The 11,186-nt window shown below is 39.8% G+C and overlaps 1 protein-coding gene across 1 annotated transcript; it reads right to left on the reverse strand.

Moving 5' to 3' along the window:
* Positions 1–1,443: 1,443 nt before the first annotated feature.
* On the reverse strand, positions 1,444–5,550 carry LOC100252316 (AP2-like ethylene-responsive transcription factor ANT). The gene is made up of 9 exons (XM_002285431.5): positions 4,675–5,550; positions 3,892–4,567; positions 3,612–3,694; positions 3,439–3,447; positions 3,254–3,342; positions 3,099–3,172; positions 2,961–3,011; positions 2,772–2,848; positions 1,444–2,370 (listed from the first exon to the last, which is right to left on the reverse strand). Exons 1-9 carry the CDS (start codon positions 4,976–4,978, stop codon positions 1,709–1,711), a joined length of 2,025 nt encoding a protein of 674 aa, XP_002285467.2. The 5' UTR covers positions 4,979–5,550; the 3' UTR covers positions 1,444–1,708.
* Between the last annotated feature and the right edge of the window lie 5,636 nt (positions 5,551–11,186).

An 11,186-nucleotide genomic window follows, 5' to 3' on the forward strand; every position in this document is an offset into this window, starting at 1 on the left:
TCCACATACCACATAACATTCTTAAAACAAGAGTTCACATGGTTGTGCCATGTGCGGCTAATGATGCCATATTTTCTTAATGTCGCACTAATTGGATGCATATAATCTTAGAGACATTTTATTGTTTGGAATCCGAATTATTGCTAGTTGCTTCAGTACAGCTCGTGTGCAACTAAGATAGACTCATTCCTTTTCCAAGGCTGCCTTTCACCAACTTTTTTTTTTTTTTCTCTCTCTCTCTCTCTTTAATTTTGGGTCTTATCGAACCAATGGACAACATGTAATTATAGTTTTTGACTAAACTCATTGAGTATGGAGAATTTCGATCGCAGTTTTCTCAACTTTATGTTATAAATGAAGCGTATCAATTTTACTTTTCAATCTTGTCCGCATGAGTTGCCAACTTTTTGACCTTCAAATCCAGGACTGTGGCCTTTTGTCGATTGTATTAAAGTCGGAGATTTGTCCCTTAGATGTTGTGTATATACTTGTCTTTTTTATTTCCCCAATCAACGAAGGGCCATTTTCTTCGACACCAATGGATTCTTCATGATCATTCCTATCAGGAGAGCATCTCATGGCCGACACTTTGACCACAAAGTGATATGAACATTGCAAATGAGGTTACTTTTAGATGTGTATACAAGGAGGCCTTTGCCTTTTGGGAGCTTTGCACAGGAAAATTAACGCAGTTGAAAGAGGCCAGTGATCTACCAAATATGTTGCATGAGAATGGAGTGGAAATCTAGCATCTTTTTGTGTTAATTTGGACTTTGGGTAAAGATGATGGAAGCAGAGGCAATTGGTGACTTTTATTGGGTTGGATTTTCCAGCTTTTCCGGCACCATTTCCTCGTTGTTGTTGTCTCATCATTAAATCTCCACAATGGTCAAGATTGCAATTGAGTTCACACGTGAGCAAGAATGGAGTTGGTACACACGTGGGACGAATCAACCGGTTCATGCACTCCACACCAGGACATGGAATTGCTTTTAGGTCCAGAAATCTCGTTGGCTTACAGCAAGGGGAGTATAAAGAAAAGCAGTAAGGATTTAGATGTTTTTTAAGAATAAAGGGCTTGCAAAAACAGCAGACAGTCTCAACTAATCATGGCCATTAAATCCTAAAATAAACCAACAAAAGCTTTCCTTTCGAGATATCTCTCACCCTTTAAGAATAATGAGGGGGAATGTCCACTAGCTTTGGAGAAAGCTGAGATAAGAAAGGAGGAATGGTAATGATGATGCAGAGTAGAATGTAGATAACAGATTGGGGTTTCAAATGAGATTTTGCTAGTGTGGTCAAAGCATGAACCTTTTGCATTATTGGGCAACACTGAGCTGGGTTTTGTACTTAAACAGGACCTAGAAAAGCAGAAAAGCGGATTCAATTAATGTGAGGGCCACTTCTATATTGCCAACATCATTCCATAGAATTTAATCATTAGTCCCTCTAAACCCATCCCTCCATTTTGCAAAATCTTCATTCCAATATGAGCCAAAAGGTTGAGTCTGAAAAAGTTGCTAACACTTTGGTTACAGACAGATTACTGGCCCCTACCCTTGTCTTTTTCATTCACTAATACCATAGGAAAAGAGAAAACTAAAGTAAATTTCTTTTTACCAATCCCCCCCTTCCACCCCTCAACACCACGATTTTCTTTCCCCCTTGTCCATGCAAAACTTTACATGTTTATTACAATGAAGCTTTAGGTATCATTCCAAGCAGCAAAAAGGGGCAAGTGAGCCATGGAAACTGCAGCAGTCCTCAGCTGGGATGTTGGGATCCATGAACTGAGTGCGCTTGCAGGCCCCATCAATTTTGATGCTAATGGAGGCTTTGCAAACAGCATTGCAGGGCCAGTTTTATCTGGGCTAGCTTCTCTTGAGCTGCTCAAGCTGGTCACCAAGGACGATGGATTGGAAAAGTGCGTCCCTAGTTTGGTCGATTCATCCCCAATGGGCTGGCTTGTGTTCACTGAATCAATCCCAATAAGATCTTGCAATGCCATTGAAAAAGAGGTGGTCCTGTACCCTCCAATGCTCATTGGTTTCTGTTCAAGTGATTCCACACAACTACTTGGCTGCTGCTGGGGGGACTGGTATAGAGCCATCTTCCAGTCTGTACCATTCCCATTGTTACTTTCAGATTGAATAGCCTCCCCACTGTTCTGAGGTGGGTTGTAATCAATGGCCTCCCGGCTTGGTTCTTTCCCTTTGCTTCGCTTTGCAAGCTCTCCAGCAATCAAAGTATTGCTGGCTGTGATTCTTTCCACATCATATCGTGTAATATCAAAGTTGGTGACTGCATTTACCCCTCGGAACTTAATAGCAGCAACATCATAAGCTTCAGCTGCTTCCTCTTGGGTACCTGAAAATTCAATTCAATATGGACTTTATGCATATGCGAGCGTACGGTCTCTAGACCCTAATGAAAAAACACTACAGATCCTAAAAGGTTTAGCTTTTTTAATCAAGCATTTTAGTAAAGAAATACTTTCATTCCCCCATTATCTCATCTGGGAAAACAGCCTTAAAAAAGTTCAGTGCTACTGAAAATCAGTTACGCAGAGTCTCAAAGTAGCAAATGTCAGCCTTACAAAAGCATCACAAGCCACTGAAAAAAGAAACATGGGAGCAGAGTCGCATAGCAAGTCCTTTAAAAGTTTCCTTTGACACACAAATGGCTTGGTCATCCTTCCATTCTGGGATGATTAATAAGCATAAGAAGTTAAAACAGTAACTACAAATTACAACTTTAAATGAACTTACTGAATGTCCCGAGATAAAGGTCCTTGTTTCCAGCAACCCTCCCAATCCGAGCCTGCCATCTTCCATGTTGATGATGCCTGTATTTAAAAAAAAAAAAAAAAACAAACAAAAAAAGAATTTTAAGGGGCCAACTTTAATGCTTGAACAATGGCGTGCTAGGAGAAAAAAGAAGTTATATAAGAATAAAACCTTGTCACTCCTCTATACATTGAAGCCCCTCTTGAGAATCCACTGCTTTTCCTGAATACCCAATAACAAATGAGATCTGCCTTTTAAAATTGGAAAGCGTTCACACAATTTTAAGAAATATTAAGCTCAAAACTTTACCTTCTCAGATGAGCAACATATTCCTGGCGGCTCATGTTCTTCATTTCTTCGAGTTCTTCTTGGTAATTTTCTAACTGTCCAAAGAGCAGAAGAATTGCGTTTTAAGAATTTAAGTCACCAATGGATTGAGAGATTAATCCAGTGTTGAATCATACCGGGAAGTTGATATGAGTAGAAGGTCCCCAGTATTTGAGGGCCGCCAGATCGTAAGCTCTTGCAGCTTTCTCTTCCATATCATACCCCCCTGAAAGACATGGGTAGAATCAATTAAATATAAACACGAACAGAATATACTCATACATGGTTTCTTCATTTCGACCAAAAAGAAAAGGGGGCTTACCCAGATAAACTGCAATTGCATCAATTGATTGGAATGGCATCCCCAATAACCATGAACATGACAAGGAGTAATAGTGTAAGTCAGAACATCAACATAAAGGGGCTGAGTACTGTAGTAAAAAAGGATTACTTCCAAATGCATGCTGTAAGTGGGTTTTGTTTTTCTTGACTAACCTTGTCTTCCTTTCCTAGTCTGCCCCTCCTTCTTGCAACTATTATCCCAAAGATGGGCTTCATATCTACCAGTCCATCTATGCCTGGGGAAATAAATTGACAATGTTTACTTGGAAAACCAAACCTACAATATTTCCAGCAGAAAAGGCGAGGACAATATAATAGAGAAAACAGTGATACAATACACCTGCAGGGAGACCTCAAATAAACTAGAAAACAAACTCAATTCAAAAAACATTATAGATAAGACCAAAGATGAAGGAAAAGAATATGAACTAACCTTGTAACTCCTCTATATTGTGAAGTCCTCTGCCCAAATGTGTCAATGGACTTCCTATGAACTGGTTGCTTTTGTGCAACTTTTCCGGACCCCCTTTTCTTTGTTTCCATGGCCACACACTCAGCTCCGGTAGGCGAGATCTGTCTTGGAGCTGTCACACAGCTTGACTGAGAACCGGGGCTCATGGACAAGCTGAGAGACTGTAAATCCCCACAACCCATAGCTCCAATAGACCCAGGAGCTCCTCCGTCATCAACGATGCTGTTGTTCATCTGCTGCTCTAGTGCATGGTGAGTCGAGTAGTGCCTTGCAACCCAGTTTTTCAGGCAAGGCATTCCATCCTCCCCCATAGGAGGGATCTGGGTATGGCAATCTGCAAGTTGGGTTTCCTTTGTTTCTTCTTCTAATGGGTTCTGGTAAATCCCATTGCAGGCAAGTCCAGTGAAATATGGGTGGTGTTGAACTGGAATTTGTTGCTGACCTTGTTGCCTAAAGGATTCCTGAAGAAGGTTTAGAGAATGTTGCCTACTGGTTTCAGGTTCCGCATTTTGGTGATAATACATGCTGTCTAAGCTGAGAGCCATTGCTTCTCTTTCATGGCCCCCGTACTGATGGGTTGCCATGGTTGCACTACCTAAGAAGTCCTCCAGTTTTGGTGATGAGGTTGGCACCATCCCTGCTCACACGGCAACAACACAACAACAGGAGCACAAATAAGTTAGTAGAGATTTGAAGAACAAAATCTCAAGGCCCACAACAGAAACATGGAAAGGAGAAACAGACCTTCTTGCTGTGATCTACTGAGAGCCTCCATGATACAAAGAGACCCATCAGACTTGAGTGGCATTACGGACAAGTGTGAGTGAAAAGCGCCATTTTCTCCAACACCATAGTAGATTGCGGAGCTGTTGAGATGAGGAGAGAGAAAGAAACTTGTTGGGACAGCACTGGAAACAGCGGCAGCAGCAGGCTGGGTTTGATGATGGTACTGAGGGTCTGAAGCAACCTCCATTTTCATATGTGGCGAGAGCGAGAAACCCAACCAGTTATTATTGCTGCCATTGTTATTATCATTCATAGACTTCATCTTCCTCCTTTTCTTAGTTGAAATATTCTCAGCAGTATCTCCGGGTGCAAGGCAACTCAATCATTGGGGAGAAAATAAACTAATCATTTCAAAATCTCTTGCATCTCTCCATCTGAAAACTTGGTTTTTTGTTGTCTAGCTGCAGAGCTTATAGAAGAAATATATCTACCAGCCCAAACTCTTGAATCTATGCACTCCCCCACACCCTCTCTCTTCTCTCACTTCTCTCTCTCCAAAGAGAACAAAACAGGTCCCTTTAAACTAAACAAAAAGAATGAATTCCAGCAAGCAATGCTGGGGAGCACCCCAGCATTCCATAGGGATCTGTGTATTTGAGAAAGACCACGTCTTTTGCTTTTCTCCTCGCCTCCTACTCTCCTGCCTTTTTCTTAAGCCCTTAAACCCTCCCAAAATCCCAGTGAAACAATATGAGAACAAAATTGTGGTAGCTTCTCCAACCACACAAAAACCAGCCCTACTTCTCAAATCACCCGAAAAACCCAGGAATTATTTCCAAGTTTCTCTCTCCACTAGTCACTTCTATCTAATGGCTATGTAATGACCAATGAGGCGAGTGAGGTCAGATAAACAACAACGGGGCAACTTTTTCTTTTCTCATTAGTTTTTGTTTTTCATCCTTATTTTTATTCTTATTTTTTACATTCACAAGGGCTTTGGATAGATTTGACGGGCAGGACTACTGCCCATCCAGTCACTTCATACAGTACACCTTCTGTTCCGCCCTGCAACTCAAGGATCTAATTTGCAACCAATATTTTCTTTTTTCCTTTTCAACTTAAATACTGCTAAACTTGGTTCCACACTTCCATTTCCACCCTCCCATTCCAAAAACCTATTCTCACTGTGCAATGTGAACCATGTAATGCTTACAGCACCATCGGCTCATTGCCAGCCGTAGATTTTGATATTAAGAGGTATCATACCTGGGTTCCACTCCCATCTGTACCCCTTGTACTGCCCTTGTGACAGTGATGAAGTGGGCTGTTTTAAACTATCGCCTGTGATGTCCAGTTTTGTTTCACACTTTGCCTCTGGACTTTGTTATTTTCTCATCACTTTTCTTATGCCTCTATCCATTTGGGTGCTTATCTCTGTGATGTATTCCATATACAATCCTTGTGTCACAACCCAGAATGATTCATAGAAATATATACACACATAAGAGAAGGGACTGACTCCCATAAATATAACCTAAGAGACTCTTATCTGAAATTGAAGTTATTCTCCCCATTGAACCAAATTGTGTTTTAGATTATATACTCGAAATAATTAGAAAATGAAATTGATGTTTCCCCCAGAGGGTGTATGAATAAATGAGAGAGGCAGAGGCATAATATTGCTCAACAACCAAAAAATTCAAATATAATGGAAGAAAAAGAAAAGAAGAAAACAAGCGTCTTCGCGCCTCCATGGGGCGTGGCCGCGTGAGATAAAGTATGGTAAGTGGTAACAGGAGGGATTACACAGGGAAGGGGGGATCCATGAAAGCGCGTGGAATGGGATTTGATTTTATCCGAAATGGTAAAAACACACAAACTCTAACTTGCTTTTTCTAAGGCCCTTGCTTGTGTAGTCAACACCTGCTTCCAGACAGAAAGTGGGCAGTGGGTCTGTGATCATCTTGAAATATTCCAGGAATGATGAGCAAAGGGCCCTCAAAACCAAGCTCTTTTTCAATTTTCTTATAATTCTCTACTTCTTATTACTTTACATGCTTGCCTTCTCGCATTTTAACATTTCTTTAGTTTAAGTAAACCTTTTGTCATTTTATTATCTATCTGATCACACAAAGAAAAGGATTTGAAATTTACAAGCTCTTCAGAAAAAGTGAAAGTACTGCGTAAATCTAGAGGAGTATTTTGAAAAAAAAAATAATTTTAAGGACCTAGAAGAAAATCCAGGAGCACATAGGATTCTAAATCAGTCTTAAGTAGATGATTTAACCTGGGAGCAATAGAAGGGCGATCAGTCTACTTTCCATCCTTGGAAATCAGATTTCTCGCATTTACTTTCTAAATTTTCCTTTTCCTTGACAAGGGGCAGTGGGCTTATGTTTTTCTGACTATATAGATTTGCTATAATATGGTGTTTGTGTTGTGTCATATTGTGGGGGGGGTGTTGCATGCAGATATGTGCATTAAAGTGTTCATGGAGACAGATTTTCTAATGGGAATGATTTGGTTTTGAAGCAAGGGGAAAAAAAGACTGAGTTTGGAAGAGAAAGTACTAGGAGATAGGGTGCATGGAGATGGGAGGTCTTCTTTTGATTATATAGTAATGATTAGTGAATCCATGAAAGACTAGCTGTGATAGAGAGAGAGAGAGAGAGAGAGAGGAGTGGGCTTTTTTTCCCACAAATAATAATGCATGTATGGCCCTGGTTAAGGCCTTTGGCTGTCTCCCAAAACTCATTTCCCTCAGTTCGTTTTCACCAACCCTTTCTGTTGGGGTTGGGTTGGCGATGCTTCGTTCTTTATGTCAGTAAACTCCGACCTCACTGCTCTCCTACCCTTTCTCAGTGTCTCTCCATGCACCAGTCCATCCCAAGAATGATTCAATTTTTTTCTTTTTTCTCAAAAAAAAAAAAATTAATCATTAATTTTTAAAATGCATACAGTACTCTTAACATACCAACCGAGGTTGCCCTTTTCTGACAATAAGACATTTCTAAAAAAATATTCTTTGACAAAGGTTCATTTTTAAAATGTTAAATTTTAAGACCTCTTAACAATAAAAAAATTCAAAAGCAACGTATTTATTATTTTTAATATCCAAATGAAACTGCTTTTTGAAAGAAAAAAAAAATATTTTCCCAATTAAAGAGACCCATGAGTTTTTATTTTATCTTTGATCTTTGACGTTTTGTCTAACATTTCAAATAAAATAAATTTTGATTTCTTTTGAAGTATTTTTTTCCCCATTTTTCAAACACTTCCCAAGATCTAAAGCGAGCCTGATTTACAGCATGCCGAAAGAGAATATATTCGGCTAAGGGTTGAAGACACAAAAAGGATGAGAAACAAAATTCTAAAACATTATCCCAACACAGGAACAGTATCAGAGCGGGTACGTAAAATGGAATATGAACTGAAAATTATAATGAAAGATTCTTTAGAATCCGGATTAAATTAAACACCCAAAAAAAATAGGTGGGGAAGGGAAGCAGATCTACCACTGTGAGACAGGAAGCAAAATTAAGGGGAATGGAAGAGCAACAGTAAACGTTGAATCCAAAGGAAGAATCTTAAATGACAACCCAGAATCATCTGGGCACTTATGTTTTTTTATTTTTCACCTTTTGTCCACACAAATTTCCTATGTGCAATTCATTAACTATTAGATTTTGAAAACTTTAATTAGACCCCAGAGTTCGTTGCAGTGGGTACATAATGCAAGTCCCACTGGGTATTAGGTGGTGGGGATATATTGAATAGAAAAGAAATCAAGTTTTGGTGGCACAGGTTTGAATTGCAAAAGATGTTTCCCCACTACCAAACAGTGCAGTGATGTGCAGTGCAGCTGCAACTTGTGCAAACTCTAAGTAGTTTCCTTATTTAATATAAAATGGATTAAAAGGTATGTTGGGTAAATGAAGATTGTCCAGAGAGGGCTCAGAGGTGGGGGAGGAGGAATTAAATGCAGGGAGGATTTATGGAGAGGTTCACGTGAGAAACACAACATCCAAAACAAAATCCAAACAAGATCCAGGTAAGAGCCAATAAGAGGAGCCAACAGAAAGATAGTGGATTTATGCGGATCATAGATGGCTACCGAACTGAGAACGACAACAGCTTATGACACTGCTCCACACTGTTGAAAAGCTTCTTGTGGCTTTATGCTTTATTATTTACTCAGCAGTCTCAGAGGGGAGACAGAGAGGGAGAGTTCAAAGTTCAAACTTGATACTTCATCCACACCACCCAGCCACGGCCATTTAATAAATAAAACTCCCCCTACCTCCCTTCTTAGTCCTTACATGCATCTTGTTTTTTTTAATGCATGTGTGAGTCATGAGTGTGTCTTACCCTCTTTTAAGCCACCCCCTTCCTATCTCTATTCAATCCTTTGTCACTATTCCCTCTTCCTTCTCTCAGCTATGGATGTAATGTCAAAATCTAACCCCAACTGTCTGGTCACAATCACCTTAGATTCTCTCTCTCTCTCTCTCTCTCTTCTGTTTAGTCAAGCTCGGTTTCTTTTACTCTTGGCTGAGAGATGGAAAGTCGAGGGACAGCTTGGTGACTAGCTTTAGTGTAGCAGAGGAGCCTACCGGCTTCATATTTATCACAAATAGAGTAAGAGCCTAAGATACAGAAATGAGAAACTGAGACCCTCCAGCCCTCAGCAGCCTGCCACACCACCCCTACACCCCTACCCAATCCTAATAGAGTGAAAAGGTATTAAAGCCGTATGACAACTCCTATTAGATGATCATAAGAGTATGACAAAGATATTTAAAGTTTATGGTTGAAAGAGTCGATCCGGTAAAAGAGGTGGGTGGGCAAAAGTAATTCAAGCTTCTCACCCACCCCCCACTTAGATATATAAAACGAGCCTTAATGTTTTTGCAGATACGTGGACTCAAAGTCTCAAGCTGTGAATCATCTGCCCTCTCTTTTGCTGTAAATGGAAGGAAAATGGTCAGAGATGTTACTTTTTATAGCAATGCGCATTTAAGAGCAAGCAAATTTTGACTTGCTAGGAATGTGATGAAAAAGAGAGTCGTCCCCTCACCCATCACCCAAGGAGTGCATTTTCATTCGTTGCCCCCAACACCAAAATCTAAGACCACCCCTTTTTCCATGGGAGATCCCGAACCCACCCTCCTACCCATTGCCTCTTCAATCTTCATTATATTATAATACTTCACATTTGAAAAATGAAAAAAGATTAACAAATAAATACTTAATTTTCAGATCTCACATCCATATAATATTTTATCCTAAAACTCTGAATGCAAAATGTTCCGAGGTTGTTCGATCAAGTCATGGGATGGGTGACCCAAAATGTCTAACAGTATTTCCTGAAAATTGGGATTCTGAGCAAGATATAGGATAAGATGGGTGATGGCTATCAAGCAGTAAACGATGGTCAAACATTTATACGAGTTTATCGGCAGGTGCAAAACAGAAAAATCAATAGATTATGATAGCATCTTCTGGCTGATGAGACCTGTTAGGGAGTACCTACCATCGTGTAGCTCCAAGCTCCTAACAGGGTTCCCTGTTTTTTTGGGGGGACGGTTATATGGTTGCGTGTTGGACTCACCGGTTATATCAGATTCGCACCAAAAGCTTCCTGACAGCCACCAAGATTAAATTAACCTTAGCCATCAGATTTTGAGTTTCGGCTAAACACCCCCATCTTCCATTTACAATTTGGAGTTTTGGTCTCTTTCGCTTTTTGGGAATGGAGATTTTGTTATTTCTCCTTTTAACTTCAGTCCAAAATCAGTATGTATGAATGTATTGTAATATGTACATAAGCTCAGCCCATTCTGGGTTTGGTATAATTTATGATGAATAAGTAGCAAAGCAATTCACTTCTTGGGTGATTTTACCAATTAAGAGAGAATATCAATCACACATAAACACACAAACATACATAGAAATCAATTTCCAATGTCTCCCAGAAATTCCATTTACGTAATTGAATCCACTAAAGATGTAAGAGATTTTGCACTGTTTTACCTTATCCAAATATACCTACTTAGGTGTCTTATACCGATTAGTACTTACACAATCCCTCGATGTAGCACTTCATGCTCCTTGGCGGGCATCCCAACCCCATGCTCCTTAATGGATACCTCAACTACATACTCCTCAATGAATACCATAACACTATGCTACAGCTACCAAATCATCACGCCCTTCTTTTCCAGGTTTCCAGGTTCCTTTCAAGATCGCTTTCAGAAGCTTTGAGAGATGATGAACTAGGGCAAAAAGATGGCAATTTTCTGGCGTGTATTTTTCAATTTAAAAAACCTTACATTTATATAAAAAATTCTGCATGACCCCTATAATATCCACACTTTCTAAAACCATGATATGCTTAACTGCCTTCTCAAAGGTAACCCTTAATTATCAATAGGCGTGAAGCAATAACAGAATTCGCAACTAAGCTCCTTGGGCCTAAGACAATCATCAAAACAAAGGAGTAAAATTCAACAATACTCTCAAGGGAAGTC

This window comes from Vitis vinifera, chromosome 18 (assembly GCF_030704535.1).
Source record: "Vitis vinifera cultivar Pinot Noir 40024 chromosome 18, ASM3070453v1".
NCBI lineage: Eukaryota > Viridiplantae > Streptophyta > Magnoliopsida > Vitales > Vitaceae > Vitis > Vitis vinifera.